At 38.8% G+C, this 21,495-nt stretch overlaps 1 protein-coding gene across 1 annotated transcript in view; it reads left to right on the forward strand.

The window, feature by feature from the left end:
• OSTF1 (osteoclast stimulating factor 1) overlaps positions 1–21,152 on the forward strand; it is a 55,235-nt gene extending 34,083 nt beyond the window's left edge. The window contains exons 4-11 of the mRNA XM_052645038.1: positions 2,374–2,437; positions 4,268–4,321; positions 5,800–5,907; positions 6,808–6,857; positions 9,049–9,127; positions 12,297–12,395; positions 20,246–20,276; positions 20,657–21,152. Of these exons, the coding sequence (XP_052500998.1) occupies positions 2,374–2,437; positions 4,268–4,321; positions 5,800–5,907; positions 6,808–6,857; positions 9,049–9,127; positions 12,297–12,395; positions 20,246–20,276; positions 20,657–20,696 (525 nt within the window). The 3' untranslated portion in view covers positions 20,697–21,152. The remainder of the gene's footprint in view (positions 1–2,373; positions 2,438–4,267; positions 4,322–5,799; positions 5,908–6,807; positions 6,858–9,048; positions 9,128–12,296; positions 12,396–20,245; positions 20,277–20,656) is intronic.
• Positions 21,153–21,495: the final 343 nt, after the last annotated feature.

Below are 21,495 nucleotides of genomic sequence, written 5' to 3' on the forward strand. Positions count from 1 at the left end.
AATGAATCAGATGAACTTAGTTATATCCCAGAGAGGTACAACACACAGAAAGGAACTCTTCCAAGTGACTTTAAAACTCGGCATTTTGACTGAATATCTCTAGTCAAATAATACAAGGAACAGAAAGAACTGCCGCCCCACATTATAAACTGTTTTTAATCATGATGTTGTTGGAGAAATGGTATTGTTATTCTGAGATTGCTGCATGCGTGTTGCAGTTTAGAGCAAATGAGTCATTAGATCAATGAGGTAGAAAACTGGGAGTTTCAGTCTGCAAGAAAGGGTATACAGATAGATATAAGGTCAATGAAGTTAAGTAGCTCTACATTTGAATTCAAAGTGTGTTGTTTTTTACCTAAAAGAAACAAAAATATTTCTTAATCTGTCCTTTGAATAGGCAAAAAAAAAAAAAAAAGACCATCCTGATAATAATATATTTCCCATTGAAAGGAAAAAAGTTCTTTTGAAAAATGTCTGGTACTAGGTTGAGAGCAGCAGAGGCACAAGATAAGCCCAGGACATCTTCCTATTAGGAAGCAAGGAAGCTAGCAAAGACTATGAGGGTCACACTGGAAAAACACTGGAACTAAATAGAAGAGGCTGCCACTAGTCAAAGATAGGACAGTTTGAGCAATCAATTAGGGCAACAATCCCAAGGATCGAAATACATCTACTCTGTTTGAATTCATGAGTTCCTAATGGTACTTAAAAACAAAACTAAACCTCATTTGTCAACCTGAGGGAATGCTAGGGAACCAGCTTTTTATTCTGGCAACTGTTAAGGAAAAGAATCAGTATTTGTTCTGCCTTTTCTTTATGAACTTTATCTCTGGGTCACGTGAGAGTTGATGAGGAAAAGTTTGTCTTTAAAGTAATATTCTAGTTATTTAAGGGCTTCCCTGGTGGCTCAGCAGTAAAAAAAAAATCCACCTGCAATGCAGGAGACATGGGTTCAGTTCCTGGGTGGGGAAGATCCCCTGGAGGAGGAAATGGCAATCTCATGAACAGGAGAGCCTGCCGGGCTACAGCCAGATAGTTGTACCCAGATAGTTGTCTGGGTTTGCGAAGAGTCAGACACAACTTAGCCACTGAACATGCAAGTGCATACTAGTTATTTGAATGAAGAAGGAATGATAGAATTAGAATGTCACCATTTGCAACCCTTATGAAATCATGGATCCAGATTCTCATCAGTGGTTACTGATGCTACAAATAGAGACCACCAGACATTGAGTGTCTCCTGATGGAAGAATCAATGCTACAGATGAAATCATCTTGCTGAAGTTGAATCTGAATCTAATTAAGCCTTTAGAACTAATGAACAGTTTATAAACAATACAGGGTGCAAAGGAGCACATTTTTTTATAACAAGGGACGCAACATGCAAAATCCAGACTATTTGAAACTCTTTACAACAGACTATTTTCTTCAACAAATGTATTGTGAAGGAGTGAAAAAAAATCAGTGAAGGGGGAAAATATAGACTAAAGGAGACTTAAGAGGCAAATCATCCAGTCATAGTGTGTGGCCTTATTATGAGACATATCAGAAATTTTGAATATTATACATATTTGATGATATTAAGGAATTGTTGAAAAAAACTCTAAGCTGTAATAATGGTATTATCATTAGGTCTTTGAGAAAGTCCTTATCTTTTAGAGATTCATATTGAAATATTTACAGATAAAGAATATGATGTCTAGAATTTATTTCAGAATGATCTGAAGGGGAGGGGAGTTATAAATGAGGTAATACATGAAACAGTATTGGCTATCAGTAAATAATTCATGCAGGTAAGAAATGGGTATGTGTAGGTTCCTTATATGATTCCTTCTACTTTGGTACAGGTTTGCATTTTTTTTTTTTAATGATTAAAAAGTTACCCAAAAAAACAAAAGTGAAATTGATCTTTAGAAAATCAAATATATGTATATCTTGAGACTAAGAAATTAGACTTTGGGCAAAAAAAAATCCTATAGTCTAAACTAAACATATTTGTTTCACTTCTCTTTCATATTATCTCTGTGTGATTTGTTTAAACTTTGAAACTCTTTGATGAAGTGTATTTGATTTGTTGCAGGCAGATGTGTGTATATTTGTAATTTAATGATAAAGGGAATGGTATAAGTAAGTAGAAATAAGTAGGGAAACAGGAAGCTTGATCAATGTGACCAGGGCTGATGGAGTTACTGTTCAAAGCAGTAACTCCGCATTTGAATTGGAAGCATGTATCTTATCTAAAATAAGACAAAAACATCTCTTGCTCTAGCCTTTGAAAAGGCTAAAATGATGCCAGCCGGAGCCACATGGTTTTAATAGTGATTGGATGTAAACTGGATTTGGTGCCACTTAATTTAACTCTTCTTTCACCAGAGTGATACCAATTGGTGGAAAGGTACCTCCAAAGGCAGGACTGGGCTGATCCCAAGCAACTATGGTAAGACGGCTGCAGTGGCTTTACTTGGGCTGTAGTTTGTGCATTCTCGATCATGTGGTTCCTGAGGCCTTTCTGCTTTCTCCTATGGCTGAGAAATTGATGGAGTCTTTGCTAGTCTGGGACATTTTCAACTCTGAGCCTTCTCTTAATAGAGTGGTCATGGACCCTGAGGTGCTTGAACTTGACTCTTTGGCTTAAGAAAATGCCCATTGTAACATTCTTGGAAGAACGTAAGGTTTCCAGGGAAATGCTTTTGGCTTTACTTTATTCAGGGTTAGAACATTTTTCTTTTTCTTTGCTTTCTCTTTTGTTTTTTAGACTAGCCCTTTCTTTAGTAAATTACTTTGCCTTGTTATGTTAATTAATGTCTGGGGCAGTGATGTTCATTAAATGAGTAATAGCACAGTGAGACATGGGCCCTTGCCTTGAAGCCACTTCTAGTTACAAGGGGGACAAAGCAGACTTTCATAGACATCTTCAAAGTAAAAAGTGCACACAAATTGATAAACCAAGGGTCCCGGTTTTTAATTCTTCTTCTTCTACTCCTAACAATGAGGGACCTTACTTAAGGGATTTAACTGGTACCCGTGGGACCATTTCTCCATCTGTATCATGAGAAGTTTGATTCAAATCACTTCTAAGGATCCATTGGACATTTTAATTAGATACATCCTCAGACCAATAGTGCTTGCATCAGGCACTAGTTCCAAACACTGTAAGGTGACTTACAAAATTTCTAGGAAGCACTTCACAGTTCCTAGGGGAGGGGAGGGGAGAGGAGGAGAGGGGGAGGTTGCAAAGGAGAGGAGGGGAGGGGAGGAGGCAGAGGAAAGGAGTGGAGGGGAGGAGAGGGGAGGGGGAAGGGAAATGAGTGAGGCTAAGGCCCTTCACACAGGGGCCTCACTTACCTGGTCTAAGGGCCATACCATTCTGGATTTTAAAAGGTTTTAAACATTTCTACACTCCTCTTTGAAATCCCAAATAAACAACTTCTGTGCACTCCCTTCCCAGCTGCTCAGAGACACCGAGGGTGTAAAACGTTCCTCAGTTGCTAGATCCCTGGTAGCCAAGGGAGTGTCCAGTTACAGCCCTCTGGTGGGAGGGGTGCCTCTGAAGTCTCATTTGAGCAAGTCTTCATGTGGTCACTCCTGCTGATTCTGGGACAGCAGTGAACACACCTTTCTTAGAGGCAGGTAGGCATGCTAATTACCCTTTCTGAATACAGAAAGCAAAATATTTCTCCTTTACCCCACCCCTCTTATGTATGCATACAAGGGAAACAATTATTTTCAGCCATCTTCAAAGCAGGATGTTTTTAAGAATGTAAAAATGAACCTCGAATGCTTTCTTTTGCAGTTTGCTGACTAAATTTCTTGTTGAAATATCTGAGCAAGCTAGTATTCAGGCCTTGGATCTGTGTGTTTTTATTTATTGTTGTTGTTCAGTTGTCCAGTAGTGTCCAACTCTTTGCGACCCCAGGGACTGCAGCCCACCAGGCCTCCCTGTCCCTCACCATCTCCCAGAGTTTGCCCAAGTTCATGTCCATTGTTTTTATTTATACTTCCAATTAATTGCTGCACTCATTTCTGTTTATACTCCCAGTTAATTGTTGTGTTATTGTCTTAACTTGGTTTCTTTTGACACATTGAGCTTCTTTCAAAGCACAAAACATCACTTTGATTTTCTGCCATTTTTAAAATCCACAGTAAGTCAGGGTAGCTGTATGGTGAAAGGTCCTGGCATTTCTGAAGCTTGGGTACTAAGCTGGTTTCACGGAATCCTTTGAGTGGCCTTCTCAGCATCAGTTTGCACTTTTTCTTTTCAATCTAGTGGCAGAGCAGGCAGAATCCATTGACAACCCATTGCATGAAGCTGCAAAAAGAGGTAGGTATGATTCTTTTTGATTGAGATAAATAGTACAGTAAAACACACAGATAATAATTATATAATTTGATGACTTTTGACAAATGTATACACCCGTGTAACCAACACCCAGGTCAAGATCTGGAACATTTGCATCATCCCTAAAAGTTCCTTTCCCAGTTAAATCCTTACCTCCCACAAAGGCAGGCTCCATTCTGCCTTCTTTCACTCTACAGAAATGTGTGATTTTAATTTTTAAAATGTCAACAAATACTTTTGAGCCCCTTACCTGCCTTGTGCTTAGTGGCAAGTGGAAAGGCATGGTCTGTGACTTTCAGAGCTTAGAATCTGGCGGGGAGAGATGTGTGTAGCACATCTTTACAAGACATTGTGATAAGGACCGTGGTTGAAGTGTGGGTCAGTTAAACAGGCTATAGAGGCCAGAGTGAGTAACTGGCCTCATTCAGGGCAGAGGGTTGGGGCCTCTCAGGGGTCCAGGCTCTGGGAGAGTGTTGGTATAGGGCTGGTATGTATGGGAGGATGGACTTAGGGAGGAAGGGAGCACCAGAGATGGGATTTGAATTGGGCTGGCCAAAAAATGTTTGGATTTTTTCTGTAAGATGTTATAGAGTACATGGGACTTGATCCTGTTGATCAGCAGTTCTCCACTGAAGGGTCATTCCTCTCTCCAGACTTTGGGACATTTGGCAATATCTGGAGAGATGCTGGCACCTTTTGGGTACAGGCTGGGGGTGTCACTCAACACCCTGCAGTGCACGGTACTGCTCCCATAACAGAATCCTCCAATGCCAAATGTCAGTTGGCCCACTGTTGAGAACCCTGCCCTAGATAATGGGGAGTTTTTGTCAGGCTACAATAAGCTCCCATTTAATTTTAGATTTTCTTGAAATCTGAATATATAAAAGGAAATTATTTGTTTAGGATTATGCATAAATAGAACTACTAAATGGACATTTAAAAATTTCTAGATATTTAGAAAAAAATTTTTTAAGTAAATATTTAGGGCATTTAGCCAGAGGATTTTAAATTAATAGCTATACTTTAACATAAAGAACAGTACTTTGAGTAGGTTATTTACTTTTTATGTCCTTGTAGGAACTGTAAGTATGTTTTAAATATGAATATGAGTAGTGTCTGCTTGTTCTTAGGTTTGATTGTGTTTCTTTCCCCCTCAAAGTTTTAGGAGTTCACAAAGGAAAAACAGTTTTTTCCACAGTGTAAAAATACCTTAGGTAGACCCATTTTAGCAACTGTTCCCACTTACCATTAAAAATTGATGTTAATGCTTTCCATTAATAAACTGGAAGTCAAGATGGTCCATAGAGAATGCATTACAAGGGCAGGTTTTAATTTCAGACTTGCTGACTAATCCTTTGCAAATACAAATTTATGCAGGATGAAATTGATTTAAAAGCAAAACAAAACAAAAAAAAAGAAAATATTTTTCATGTGTTTTTATAATTATAAAACGTTTTCAGGCAACTTGAGCTGGTTGAGAGAGTGTTTGGACAACCGAGTGGGTGTTAACGGTTTGGACAAAGCTGGAAGCACTGCCCTCTACTGGGCTTGTCACGGGGGTCACAAAGGTATTACATTTTGTTTGTTACCATAAATGTCTTTGCCACTGAAAATGTGCTTCATCTAGGGGACCGAGAGTTACAGAAATGGAAAAGAAAAATTGGTTATTCTTTTTAAATTCTTCAGGACATCAACCTTTTAAAAGCCCAGTTCCTGAAAGTTCTGTGAAACTGTAGGTGGAATGTGACTGGTCAGCCTCACTGTGGGCACCTTTCCACTTAAAAAGAGTGAAAGCTTCCTTTCCTCTCTCAGGCTTGGAAGAGCAACAGGAAAACAAGAGTAATATAAAAACAAACCCCACTGTCTAACCTCACTGAAACAAGGGCCACAATTGACTCCTCTAGCTTAGTTTATCCCCCAAAGCTTTTATGATTTACATTCTAAGTTTAAGATTTAGCAGAAAGACAGCATTTGCTTGAGTTGGTGATTAAGTTGATAACTTTCTCTCTTATAATCAATAATAATGACAGATGGAATTTCTAGATGCATTTCAGCCTGGCCGAGAATCTACGGCAACCTACTCTCTTGCTCCCTCTCTCTACAGCACACAGAAAATAATCCCAATAGTATTAGGAAAAAAAGAATCCAAAAAGTTAAATAGCATGGCCAAAGGAAAATTTAAGCACAAATTAGTGATATGAGTGTTAAGTATCCCAGCAAATGTAAAAATATTCCTATCACAGATGTCATGTGAAAATGCAAAAGCCAAAGTATTTGAAAAAAATTATCCCTAAATAATTCTGTTTTTTAGAGTCTTAAGTCTTCTATTTACATAAATGTTGAAAAAATTGTTATAAGGAGTTTTTTGAAGGTTCTTCTAAAAAGAATCCTTTTAAAATTATTATGCAGAGTCTTATCAGGCTTTTATTCCCATTCTTTAAAAAAGATTGTTTCTATTTGAATTTCAGATATAGTGGAAATGCTGTTTACTCAACCAAACATTGAACTGAACCAACAGGTGAGTTTGCTTACGCAGAAATCATTTAACCTGCCTGCCTTGCTCTCATAGTACAGCTTATAGGTGTGTAAAATCCTGTCTTGAGGTCTTGAAACTCAATTTTTCCCATTTATTATCTTTCATAAAACTTTCAATCTAAATACTTCAAGCACATAGTTAAAAATTATTTTTACACTAAAGTGCAAACTGTATAAAGCTCAAAATGCCTGCCACACTACTCCTAGTATATCACTTTAAGCCTTTAGTGCTTTCCTCTTATCTTCACACTACTGAGAAATATGTTTGTGGAGCTGTCTTATAATTCACCATCTTCATAAGTGTTTTGGCATTCTATCTGGCAGGTATAGCGATCCATGCTTGTCAACAGCCTGTCATCTTCCACCACCCAACTTCCAATCTTTCCTCCTTTGGTTCTCCTAATATATCATAATTTTGGGTTATATTACTACATAATGCTCATGGTATTGTAGCTGTTTCAATATTGTTCGCTGTTTATATAATTTATTTTGTTTCAGTATTTATAGCCTTTCGTCCTCTCTTGATATACTTTTCTAAAATGTATATGATAATTGCTTTCTTGTTTTTCTTCTGGAATCATGCTGAAGGCCTCCATCTTCATTCTCTGATTGGAGCAGCTTGATCTCCTCTACTCTTTGATGTCTTCCTGGGAAACCCTTCACTGCCCTTCAGAAAAGTGTGTCCTCACTTTTCTGAATCCTGCGTCTTCCATTAGTTGAAGAACACCTTCAATAGATTCCTGAGAAAGGGGAGCTTGGGCTTGATTATTTGGCTGATAGAATTCTGGGTTGAATTACTCTGTTTTTGAGCACAAACAGTAATAATTCAGCACTCTTTTTCGGCCACCGACTGCCCCACTGTTTGGCCTGAGCTCACCTACCAACTCCACCACGGTGACAACAGAATGGCACAGATTGCTTCTGTAAAGCAACATTCTTCACCTGTTCGGTGGCTTTTTGGATATGCATGCCCTTAGTGGCCTGGGCAGTTTCACAAGTGTTCTGAAAGTGAACATGAAGATTTGAACCTCTTGATTTGCATGATTTCTGGTTTTTCCCAGGTTTTCCAGGTTTTTCTGGGGTTTTCTGGGTCAGATAAATAGCGAACCATTTTTAGGGGTCACTGCAGGCCACTTACCAGTAAAGCAACTATATACATATTTAAAAACATTTCCTACTATTCACTATACTGTATCTTTTCCCTCTGAGATCTGTTAGTTTTGTTTTGATCTTTCTTCAAATACAGGATACAAATACATAGTGCCTCAAATACTGCCTTTGTCCATTCATGTTTGAGTGTGACTAGAAGCTGTGTGTGCTTGTGGGGCTTACTGACTGGTGGGTTTCTCTGTTGGGTGAAATGGTGAGGTCCTCACTGTTTTTCTGGCTTATACCCAGATGCCAGTTAAAATAGTCACTTCCTCCTCTCTGTTGGGGCTGTTCAGCTCTATCAGAGCAGCATTCTCCAGCCTCCTTCTTGGGGTAGATGCTAGGCTGTACACACTGGGGCTGTGTGTGTGTGTGTGTGTGTGTGCAAGCTGGGGCAGTGGGGTGAGGGTATGTGGGGTAGGTGAAGGCAGCTATGAGAGGGGTCTTACTGCTCATTGTGTAGGTTTTTCAGCTAGCCCCCTGCTTTTAATTCCTGGCCTCATTACTACCTTCTCTTATGCCTCCAAGTTCCATAAGCTTGGAAACTGTCCGGTTAATTTCAAAATATGATAATTCTACCATCTGTACTGGGTCATCTGACAGCAAGGAGAGAGAAAGGTGATCTAGGGTTTGGGGGTTCTAATTACTCAGTAGAAACACTTTCACCTAGTACTCTTGGCTTCACTCCCATGCCTCCTTCCTGCTCCAGAGTCTCCAGTGTCTCCAATTCCTCCTTCATGCTGATTTCTACAGGGACAGATCTGCTTGCTTCCTCCCTCTGTGAGCATCTGCATTTCCACATGTGCTCTGCCAAGTCAGTTGCTCCTCCGCCATCGCATTCCCTCTCCCCATATGACTCATCACTCATCTCTTGAGTCTCTTTTGCCTCTTTGGAATTTTATATGTTTTTTTCACTTTGTTCTCATTTTAGATGTACTTTAGGCTAGAGTAAACCTAAATTTGTGTATATTTTCAATCCTCACTCTCTTTTTTAAAAATGCTGCTCTCTCTTGTTATCACCGTAGAACAAGCTGGGAGACACAGCTTTGCATGCCGCTGCCTGGAAGGGTTATGCAGATATTGTACAGTTGCTTCTGGCAAAAGGTAAAGTGTTTAGTTTTTCTGGTCTTGGATCACTCTGAAAATCAAGCTCCATCCAATTACACCATTTAAAAATTTCAGGGAAAATAACGGGCTTCTTATTTTATAACTGGGATTTTGATCTCTGTCTGCATCATGGAGTTTTTCTGATAAGATAAAATTATTGAGGTGGTTTCTGTTTTTCATTTTAAATCAAAAGTTTGGTAAGCTTTAGCATTATATATGTTACTTTTAGTAAGAATTTATTTTTCTGCAGGATTTAAAGGGACCTAGAAGGAAGGTATGTGTGTGTGTTTGCATACATGTATGTGTGCACACATACAGAGGAGATCTCTCTAAAAAAGCTGTGTGGGTAAAGTTGCTGAGGCCCCAGGTTCTCACAGGCAAGTCTTGATTAGATAAGAAAGGATGCTATGGCACGGTGTCCTGCTTTGAGCTGAGCAGGTGGTCAGTGTACAGCAAATGAGAAGAAGCCTTGATTCCACGTTTTTACACAAGTCAGAAGGAACAGTGAAATAATGGACTCAACCATCTATTCATCTGTTTGTCCCACAAGCTTTAGTTAACCCTTGTAGGGTGCCAGGGATATCACCACATACTGCACCCTGGTCTAGAAGGCTATAATATAGGATACTTGAGTTCCCAGCCTGCATGTCATGTGGATGTACTATCATTAGGGATCCTTGGAACAATGTTGTGAGTTTTCAATTTGAAGTTTGTTGATAATATAAACTCTAGGAATAAGAGATCAGACACCTTGATGACCTCTGTAGTACCCCTCAAAAGTATGCCAAGAGATGTGTTGTCTGCTATGGCAGTCACTAACCATACAGGCTACTGAGCTCTTGAGATGAGGCTAGTCTGAATTGAGATGTGCTAGAAGTGGAAAATGAACATCAGGTTTTGAAAACCTAGTGGGGGAAAAAAAAAGTGATGTATCAATAATTTTTATATTGGTTACATATATAACATTTTGGTGATAACATTTTGGATATACTGGGTTAAGTAAAATATATTGTTTAAATGAGTTTTACCTGTTGAAAATGTAGCCACTAGAAAAGTATAAATTACATCTATGGCTCACATAATTTTCCATTGGGCAGCACTGGTTGAAATGGTTTTCCTCTGGCATCCTGTCTCTGAACATTTCCCATCGTGACAGAAATCATGTATGTGAGTTCTCAAGTGTAAAGTAAGATATGATTAATCTCAGAACTGTGAACACGCAGGATGTGTGACCTGTAGCACAGCGAGAGAATGAGGTTTTCTGTATCACCCCAGCTGTGGATAGATCTCAGGCTCTTCACGAGAGATTTTTCACACACAGTCACCATATTGCTAATTAAATGTACTTTCTCTTTTTCTTTTGGCTTTTTTTTTCCTGTTTTTTTTTTTTTTTTTTTTCCCCTTGGCGATATTTTTGTGCCTTTGAGTTTTAGGACATTTATTTTTTGCTTACCAAAGAGGATATGTTTGTAGAGAAAATGGCACTCTCAAACACTGTGGCAGAAAGTGTAAATTGGTAAGCCTTCTTGGAAGGCAATCTGACAGTAGCTAACAGAATGAAAACATACATATTCTTATATTTCAACACCACTAGAAAAACATCCTTCAGAAATACATAAAAGATGTGTTTCAAGGAGGTTCATGGCAGTATTATTGTGATAATGAATATTAGAATCTAAGTGCCTGTCAGAGAGGGGTGGTTAAATAAATCTTGGAACATCCACAAAATGGATTAATTATCAATGTTTAAATAAATTGAGTTATAAGTACGTGTACTACTAAGGAACAAATAGCATGATATATTGTTAAGTTAAAAAAACCAAAACTAGTATGGCAGAGGCCAACACAATATTGTGAAACAATATTCTCAAACCAAAAAAATATAAAAACTATTGGTTATGAGTGAGAAGAGGGAAGGGGGAAGGATAAAATAGAGCTAGGGGATTAAAAGGCACAAAGTACTGTGTATAATAATAACTATAAATGGAATATAACCTTTAAAATTTGTGAATCACTGTTGTACAACTGAAACATATAGTATTATACATCAACCATACATCAGTATTTTTTTTTAAAGGAAAATACCACTGGCAAAAAAAACCCTACATCAAATTACAGACCAATACCTGTAGTATGATTTTGTATATGTGTCCACGAGTGTCTGTGAATGCACTCTTGCATGTAAGGGAGATGGGAACTGATGCCCGTTTGTTGGGAATGGTCACCTATGTGGAAGGTAGAAGATGGGGAAGGAAGGGGTTAGTTGAGAGCCGAAATGAGACAGAAGCTATTGTTTAGCATATGTCTGTATTTTCAAATCTTTGACAATGAGAATATATTTATGAATTCCGATGTAATTTATAATAAAGATGGGAAAAGGTGAGTGGAAGATGAGCTATGCAAACAATGGATTGCCTCCGGATTTCAAGGTTTACTAATTCTGCTAATAATGTTTGAAAGTATACTGAAGATAAATATTAATCTCCTCAAGCTCAACTCACATTGTCTTTTCTAAAGATCTTCTTGAACGAGAGAGGCAAAGAGTGTATTATTGCAAGGAATGTTGAGTCTAACTGACCTAGTGTTGTACATGAAGACAGTAAACTTCTCAGGAAAAATTTCACATGCAGTTCTACAGGGACTTGAAAGGAAAGACTGTATTTCAATTGTATGTAATTATTATAGGTGCAGCAGTAAGCTCCCTGATTAAAGATGCCAAATATGCTGTTGCTGTCTTGTGAAAGTTTTACTGAAAGAGCTTACTTTAGGGCCAGATGATTCTGTCGTTAGTTTTGCCAAAAGTGATGTTTTGATGGAAAGAGGATTGGCTGCTCTATAACTAACATCATTACTGTTTGTTATATAAGAAAGTTAAGAGAGTAAATCCTAAGAGTTCTCATTTCAAGGAAAACATTTTTTAATATTCTTTTAATTTTGTATCTATATGGAATGACGGGTGTCCACTCAACTTGTGATAATCATTTCATGATGTTTGTAAGTCAAATCATTATGCTATGTACCATAAACTTATAGTGTTGTGTGTGAATTATATCTCAGTATAACTTGAAGAAAGGAAAGAGAGGAAAAAGAAACTTAAGAAAAAAAATGTTTGGCTGCTACTATAGAGTCTGCAAAACACCTAATTTCCTTTCTTGTGTTGCGGAAGGTGCTAGAACAGACTTAAGAAACAATGAGAAGAAGCTGGCCCTGGACATGGCTACTAATGCTGCCTGTGCATCTCTCCTGAAAAAGAAACAGGGAACAGGTACTTGATTTTAATCCTTTTCCCTCATAATGCCATCGTGACTTAAGATTTATCGATTCAGTATTGAGGAAAGATTTTTCTTGCTGAATTCTACAGATGATTCTAGAGTTAGATTTTATATCCTTGGTCTGAATCAGAACCTCCAACATGGACAAATGTATCTGTAAAAATAAATTTGTAGAGACACTGATCTTTTGCTGTGATTAGTATGTTTCTCCTTGCAATCAAGTTCTAATTACTTTGCTTTCTATTATATTATATATATCATATATATAAAGAAATATTTCTATTTCTTTTTATCAAAGAACCATTGTTTCCATACTCTTGTTTTCGATTATACATATATTTTTAGATTTTTTTAATTGAAGGATAATTGCTTTACAGAATTTGTGGTTTTCTGTCATACATCAACAAGAATCAGCCATAGGTACACCCATGTCCCCTCGCTCCCAGACCTCCCTCCCATCTCTCTCCCCACCCCACCCTTCAGCCTGTCGCAGAGCACCTGTTTGAGTTCCCTGAGTCATACAGCAATTCCCACTGGCTATCTGTTTTGCACATGTTATTGTAAATTTCTGTTACTCTTTCTGTACATCTCCCCTTCTCCCTCCTCTCCTCCCACCTTGTCCATAGGTCTGTTCTCTGTGTCTGTTTCTCCATTGCTGCCCTGAAACTAAATCCATCAGTGCTCTCTCTTGAGATTCCATATATATGTGTCAGTATATGATATTTATATTTCTCTTTCTGACTTATTTCACTCTGTATAATGGGCTCTAGTTTCGCCCACCTCATTAGAACAGATTCAAATGCATTCGTTTTTATGGCTGAGTAGTATTCCATTGTATAGATGCACCACACCTTCTTTATCCATGCATCTGTTTCACGTTCTGGTTATTGTAAATAGTGCTGCAGTGAACATTGGGGTACTTGTGTCTTTCTCAGTTTTGACTTCCTCAGGGTATATGTCTAGGAGTTGGATTATTGTGTCATATGGTGGTTTTATTCTTCACTTTTTAAGGAATCTCCGTACCGTCTTCCATAGTGGCTGTATCAGTTTACATTCCCACCAGAAAGGCAAGAATGTTCCCTTTTCTCCACACCCTCTCCATCATTTATTGTCTGTAGACTTTTTGATGATGGCCATTCTGACTGGTGTGAGGTGGTATCTCATTGTAGTTTTGATTTGCATTTCTCTAATAATGAGTGATGTTGAGCATCTTTTCATGAGCTTGTTAGATATCTGTATGTCTTCTTTGGAGAAATGTCTCTTCAGGTCCCTTTCCCTCTTTTTGATTGGGTTGTTTGCTTTTTTGGTATTGAGTTGTAAAAGCTGCTTATATATTTTGGAAATTAATTCTTTATCAGTTGTTTCCCTTGCTATTATTTCCTTTCATTCTGAGGATTGTCTTTTCACCTTGTTTGTAGTTTCCTTTGCTGTGCAAAAGGACTTAAGCTTAATTAGATCCCACTTGTTTATTTTTGTTTTTAATTTCCATTACTCTAGGAGATGGGTCATAGAAGATCTTGCTTTGATTTATTTCATTGAGTGTTCTGCCTATGTTCTCCTCTAAGAGTTTAATGGTTTCTGGTCCTACATTTAAGTCTTTAATCCATTTTATTTTTGTGTATAGCATTAGGTAGTGATCTAATTTCACTCTTGCATGTAGCTGACCAGTTTTCCCAGCACCGCTTATTGAAGAGGCTGTCTTTGCCCCATTGTATATTCTTGCTTCCTTTGTCAGAAATAAGGTACCCATAGATAGGTGGGTTAATCTCTGGGTTCTCTATCTTGTTCCATTGGTGGCCAAAGTATTGGAGCTTCAGCTTGAACATCAGTCCTTCCAGTGAACACCCAGGACTGACCTCCTTTAGGATGGACTGGTTGGATCTCCTTGCAGTCCAAGGGACTCTCAAGAGTCTTCTCCAACAGCACAGTTCAAAAGCATCAATTCTTCTGCACTCACCTTTCTTTATAGTCCAACTCTCACATCCATACATGACTCCTGGGAAAACCATACCCTAGACTAGACAGCCCTTTTTTGACAAAGTAATGTCTCTCCTTTTTAATTTGCTAGGTTGGTCTAGGTTGGTCATAACTTTCCTTCCAACGAGTAAGGTTTTATGAGTGGTTATTGCTAAATATTTTTTATTTATGTGTTCAAGAGTTTTATGATTATAATTTGCTTCTGTTGTAAATGATGGTATCAATAGGCTGTGATCAAAATTATTCTAGACTTTGGAAACTTATCTGCTCACAGTTCTGTGGGTGGTTTTTATTTTTTATTTATTTATTTTTTGTGGGTGGTTTTTAAAGATAGGGTGTACGATCTCAAAGATAATATCTATTGATGTGGGAGAAGAGGTTTGAAAAGTTTGAACAGTTTGGTGGTTTTGAAAAGGTGTTAAAGGAAAGAAAAGGTGTTAAACACATTTGTGCCATTCATGATACTATTCAGAAACTGGCTGTTTATTTGACTTCTCAGTAAGTAGCCTATTGAATGTGCTCCTCCAGATTCATTCTGATATGGTGATTTTCCAAAAAGGAGTTCTGGGAGCAGTAGAAGGGTGTGCCTTGAACTCTTCTTCCCATCCATCTCTCCTTTGTCCCTCTTTCATTCTTCATTAGCCTCCTGGCCCATGAGAAACCCAGAGGGGTTTGAAAAAAAGATGCTTGGTTGGAGAGGACATTTGAACTCAGTCCCCCCTGCATTGGGAGCATTGAGTCTTAGCCACTGGACTACCAGGGAAGTCCCATGGATACGTTTTTACTGCTATTTTCTAGAAAGGAGCTGTGCTTAGTCTCTCAGTTGTGTCTGACTCTTTGTGACCCCGTGGACTGCAGCCCATCAGGCTCCTCTGTCCATGGGGATTCTCCAGGCAAGAATACTAGAGTGGGTTGCCATTCCCTCCTCCAGGGAATCTTCCTAACTGAGGAATCAAACTGGGGTCCCCTGCACTGCAGGCAGTTTCTTTACCAGCTGAGCTACCGGTGGCGGGGGAGGGGGAAAAAATGGAAGACTCACCTTTTGCATGAGTTCACGTTGCTACTCATCATTGTGGACTCTTTTTAGTATTGCTTTAGAGCCCAAAGTTTAGTCTGGTCCATGTTGGTGGAGAATCACCAAAACAACTTTTTAAGAAATTTCTATTGTAGAGGGTAAGTGCATGTGTTTTCATTTTGTCCTTAGGGTATTATCATTTTCAGAGTTCTAAAACTTGGGTCAATGAGACACTCATTTCTGTTTTAATCATTTGAATCAAATTCCAATTCATGTTTGAATTCTTGGGAAACTTATTTCTCCTGTCCCTTGATATATGAGAAGAGTCAGTATTATGCTGTCTCATAGTCCATTTCTAGCAGAAGCAACAAAGTACAGTCAGTTGCCTGGTCTCCTGGCTTCATCAGTCAAAAAAAACAAACAGCCTGCCTCTCTCCTTGGCTTACCAGGGGCGCTTCCCAGAATCATCCTTCTTCCGTACATGTGTGCTAAGTTGCGTTAGTCATGTCTGAGTCTGTGCAACCCTTTGGACTATAGCCTGCCAGGCTCCTCTGTCCTTGGGATTCTCCAAGCAAGAATACTGGAGTGGGTTTCATGTCCTCCTCCACAGGATCATCCCACCCAGGGATCGAACCCACATCTCCAGTGTCTCCTGCATTGGCAGGCAGTTCTCTACCACTAGTGCCACCTGGGAAGCCCCATCATTTTCCTTACCTATCATCAAATTCTCATCATAGTTCTCGTCACAAATCCATTGCTCGTTTTGTTCCTTATTTCAGATGAGTGTTTGTACCAGATTTTTATTTAACCTCAGTCTAGGTATAGTATAAACCATTAAACAGTTAGGGATTTCTTACTTATTTAAGCCATGAATGTTCACTGGCAGAGCAAGTTGTCCTTTAAAGAAATTACTTATGCATAGATTTATACAGATTCTACTAACAAAGTAAGAAGGTTTTTACCAGCTGAGTTGTGCTCCCCCAGCAACATTTTGACCCAGAAGTCATGTTAGAAGCCATGTGGGAGAGACCCTTTTATTTGAGGTAGATCTCCCACTCCCTGCTGCCTTGGTTGAGTCAGGAAGAAGGACTGTGACCTAATTTCCTTTCTCTGCCACTGACTTCCTATTGCTTTATTAGTACCTCCAAAGCATCCTGACTGAGGAGTACCAGTTTCTTATGAGTTAAAGGGTGTCAGTCTCATGCACACTGAGTGTGACTGTGATAGACAAGGAAGATACCACACCTGCTCAGACCCCAGAGGGCTACACCTCGAAGGCTCCACATGAGCAACTGGAGCAGGAAGAAGCGGGTGACAAAGCTTTCCTCTTTTTTCCCTTCGATTTTTTTGTAGTCTTTGTAGAAAGGGGCTAGGAGGTGGATGCCCTTTTCCCTGTTTACTCCAAGTATCTCTAGTCTACCTCTGTAAACCTGTGCAATACTCAATTCAGTATTGAGGTCTAATCTTGGGACCTGGCACACAGAACCAAGAAATGAATTTTCATATTTCAGTTTTCATATTACCTTTTTCTCTGCTTTTTTTCTTGCTTCATTCCCCTAGTCATCCAGTTAAAAATTTTTTTAATTTGTATTTTGATCCTAGTTGAAATAAGAGCTTGAATTCTGGGTCATATAGCTAATTGCCAACATGAACTCTAAACTAGAAAAGGTATATTTTCATATTGTTGGCCACTTTTGAAAGTACCTCTTGAATTTCTTATAGGGACAAGATAATTTACATGTTACACTAACATGAAGAGTAACTTTAGGAGATAGGGGTAGGGTCAGGCCATGACTGAGGACTGAACCTTGAACCTTTAAGCTGTTCTTCCAGTTTTCAAAAGCTGGGGTATAATTTTCACTAACTAAAATATGTAAATCCTAACTGAACATCTTGATGATTTTTTTTTTTTTACTGTGTTTTGCTTTTTTTTAAAAAATTCATTAACCTGGTTTAATTCACACTGAAATTTTGTTGTTCTTGTTGTTTTTTGGCTGCATCATGAGGCTTGTGGGGATCTTAGTTCCCCCATCAGGAATCGAACCTGGGCCCCTGAAGTTGAAGTGCAGAGTCCTAACCACTGGACGGTCAGGGAATTCCCACTGTGCTTACACTTGTTAACCACAACTCCGATCAAGATGGAGGGCCCTTCCCACATCCCAGAAGCCTCCCTCAGCATCCCCTGCTTCTCTCACCATAGATTAGTTTTGCCTGTTTTCAAACTTAATATAAATGGAATCAAACAGTGTGTGCTTTTTGATGTCTAACTTCTTTCATGTAACATGTCTGTGAGATTTATCCATGTTGTGTTTTTCCCTCCATCATTCATTTATTCACTTGTATTTCTGTCTTACGTTCCAGTGCTTGACTTGGAACGTGTAATCCAGGGCAGTGAGACTGAGGAAAAAAATGGAAGTAAGGCAGGAGAGGCTGAGAAACATTGTTGGGAGATACATTACCATGATGGTGACGCCCCAGGATGGGCTGTTGAAGATACAGCTCATCATCAGCACTTGGCCGTGTTGGAAGTTTCCAGAGAAACTGTGTCTCAGAGAGTCTATGGAAGTAAGGAAGGAAGGAGAAGGAGTTTATTAGCCTGCCTGTCTCTCACTTTGTGTGCGGTCAGCATTTGTACCATGGCAAGTTATCTTTCTCTTGCTTAAAGCAAAGTGCCAAAGTAACAATTGAAGGATCGAGAATATTTCCGATATAGCAAAACATAGGATTGTAGTAGCAAAGTACAAAAGAAAGGGGGAGAGCTTTGCTATATTTGTCTTTTTGTATTTAACTTAAAAAGCTACCAGTTCACAGCCAGTCGTGAAGTTCATGGGTGTGTGTGGGATAGAAGAAGATACCTTCCTCCCAGGCCTCCAGAACTCCTTTGAAGGAGAATGGAGACAAGGACAATCAACCTGGAGATTTCTAGTAGTTTGGAAGCTGGTGTGAAATTGCTGAAGCATACTTCTGTTCTGCCTATACTCACTGTTCTTTTCCCTTTCTTTTTGTTCCATGTATACGATGTAAGATAAGTTGGTTTCTATGTCCCTCATATTGACTCTCCCTTGCCCCTCCCTTTTTAAAAATCATTATTTTCCTAAACATATTCTTTAAAAGACTACAGTATCATCAAATATCTTGTTATAGTCTAGATTTACCATTTTCTTTCATATGTTTGTTTATTCTTTGCTTACTTATCTATTTATTTACAGTTTAAGTAGGGTCCAAATTGATAGCTATGTCTCTTTTTTTCTCTGCTTTGTTTTTCAATTAATGTTTCCTTCCGCTCTCATTTTCCTCTTTGTTTGGCCTTGCTTTTTATTTGGTAAAGAAATTGGGACAGTTTCCCTGAATTTCCCAGTCTAGACATGGCAAGCATGCATTTCCATGGTGTAGTCTGTCATGCTCCTCTGTCCTCATCTTTTTGTCAATTGATGTTATGTCCAGAAGCTTGGTTAGACTTAGATTTTGTCTGTCTCAGGGGTAGAGGGAAGGATACGTAATAAAGAAAATTGTGTTCTTCTAACAGAGGCACATAATATTAATATCTATTTGTCACTTCTCCTGTGATGTTGGCATCCATGGATGATTATTGTCTAGATCCATTGTTTCACTGATGGTTACAAAATGGTGATATTTTAATTTCATTCCCTTCTCAGTTATTAGTTAGAACTTCCTATAAAGAAAAATTTCCCCTTATCAACTGTTTGCTTACTTAGAGCAATAGTTTGTATAGCAGGGGCAGAATAAGAGTTCTGCCCCTGAAAGCCCTTTAAGAGTTTTCAAAGCAACCTGCTGGATCTCTATTATTTTTTGAAGGGAACCAATGAATTCTCTTTGTGTGTTGAAATATTTGCTGTGTTTTGATCCAGTATTGTTAATTACTGGTAGCCTACCTTTGGCTAGTGGAGACCCCTTCTGGTTGGATCCTGAGCCCTTTTAAAATGATGCTGTGTTTGCTAGGATCCTTGTTTTATAGCTTAAGAAGGGGTTTCAGGTCCATCTTTTACAGTTTCTGTCCCAGACTTGGAATCAATCATATCTCCAGTGAGCAGGGGCTTATAGTATTTAGAGACAATGTTCTGGGTGCTATAATACACATTTATTGAGCTCGTGGTCATGTATGGATGTGAGAGTTGGACTGTGAAGAAGGCTGAGCACCGAAGAATTGATGCTTTCGAACTGTGGTGTTGGAGAAGACTCTTGAGAGTCCCTTGGACTGCAAGGAGATCCAACCAGTCCATTCTGAAGGAGATCAGCCCTGGGATTTCTTTGGAAGGAATAATGCTAAAGCTGAAACTCCAGTACTTTGGCCACCTCATGCGAAGAGTTGACTCATTGGAAAAGATTTCTGATGCTGGGAGGGATTGGGGGCAGGAGGCAAAGGGGACGACAGAGGATGAGATGGCTGAATGGCATCACTGACTCAATGGACGTGAGTCTGAGTGAACTCTGGGAGTTGGTGATGGACAGGGAGGCCTGGCGTGCTGCGATTCATGGGGTTGCAGAGTTGGACACAACTGAGCAACTGAACTGAACTGAACAATGTGTTTATACTTGCATTTCAGTTTTTCGCTTAAAACTATACCTTGTGTAAGCTGCTGCTGTAGGAATTTGATTAGACTATTTGAATGTGAATGGACAGGTGAACAGGTAAAAAGATCAGATACCTTCCTTTTGAACTCTGTTTAGGGTTGACAACATTTGATGGGGTTCAGCTCTTTCTGTTTTAAAACATTATTTATTTTTCATTTCAGTTTCCTTGCTTCTGCATATTCTTTATCAATGTTTGCTAAAATGAAACTGAAGCTTCTATGTTTTCATTCTCTTTCTTTTCCTTTTCCCCCTCATTAGTTATCTTTCTGCCCAGTGACCTTGCCTTCAGGTAAGGCTACAGGTTGTGGACTGGCTGAAACCACCTGTGCACTTGTCACTGGGAGAGGAGGTTTGGAAGCATAGGTGTCAGGGTGGACGGGCTTTTGGTGTGTCCCCCGTTGGTCCTGGCGCATGTGGCTGGCTGTGTTCTGTGGTGGGAGATAGACTAACAGCACCTCAGCACCACGTTTGTTGCTTTTGTGCGTGTCTAGGTAACATGCAGACCAATATAGCTGTCAGCCTCTGTGGCAGCAGAAGCTGATTAGCCTGGAAAGCAAAAGTAGAGAAAGATCCTTGGGAGAAATACAACCCCTAGGAGCTTTGAAAGTGAAAAAAAAATCCAAGCCATTTCTAATTTTTCTGTTTTGCTTTTCCCCCTGTTCCTTTTAGATGCAGTCCGATCATTAAGCAATGCCGAGGACTATCTTGATGATGAAGACTCAGATTAATTCCCTTCCGGAGCTTTGAGATCTAAAACTGTTGCTTTTGCCATTTCAAAACCTTGTCTTTGTCAGAAGAGTGTTGGTAACTGTAAAAAAAAAAAAAGAAAAGTCTATATGAACGTGGCAGTATTGCACTGTGTTTGAGTAAAACTTGTAAGTGACTAGGTCTAACCTTCAGTTTGCCAATAAGTGACTGGATATTTTGCTGTATAAAGTACATATTTGCTCACCAGAGTAGAACAAGAAGAGATTATTTCTATTTATCAAGCTTAACAGAATTAAAAAAAATTTTTCTTTAAAAAAGTCAGGTTTTTTTTTTTTTTAAAGTTCTTTACCTCAAGGATTGAGATATTTTGAATGGATTTTTCAAGGGAGGGATGCTTATTATAATAATAAACCAAAAGATTTAACAGAAAATTGTCAGCTATTCTGACAAAAATAAACATTTTAAGAGACTTTATTTCTTTTGTCTGTTTTATGGTATTATTCTTTGCTGATAAATAAATAAAGCTTTTTATATTTAGGTAAAGCCTGATTTGATTTTTTAAAATACATTTTGTATTATTAGCAGAGAAGTCATAGCAGCCAAATTTCTTTCTTTTTTTCTGGGTACAGTGTACTTTATTGTTGGTACAAGACAAGGTGGGGCTCCCTAAGCCCCTCCCCTTCTTCAGAGCCTGTGGGATGGAAACTGTGGACGTGGGAGATTCTCAGTGTGTTAGGGGATCAAGTTGGCATAGTACTGTGGAATTTCTGTTCAGCCTTCTGTTGATATATCTGCTTTGA

Source organism: Budorcas taxicolor, chromosome 8 (assembly GCF_023091745.1).
Source record: "Budorcas taxicolor isolate Tak-1 chromosome 8, Takin1.1, whole genome shotgun sequence".
NCBI classification, from domain to species: Eukaryota; Metazoa; Chordata; class Mammalia; order Artiodactyla; family Bovidae; genus Budorcas; species Budorcas taxicolor.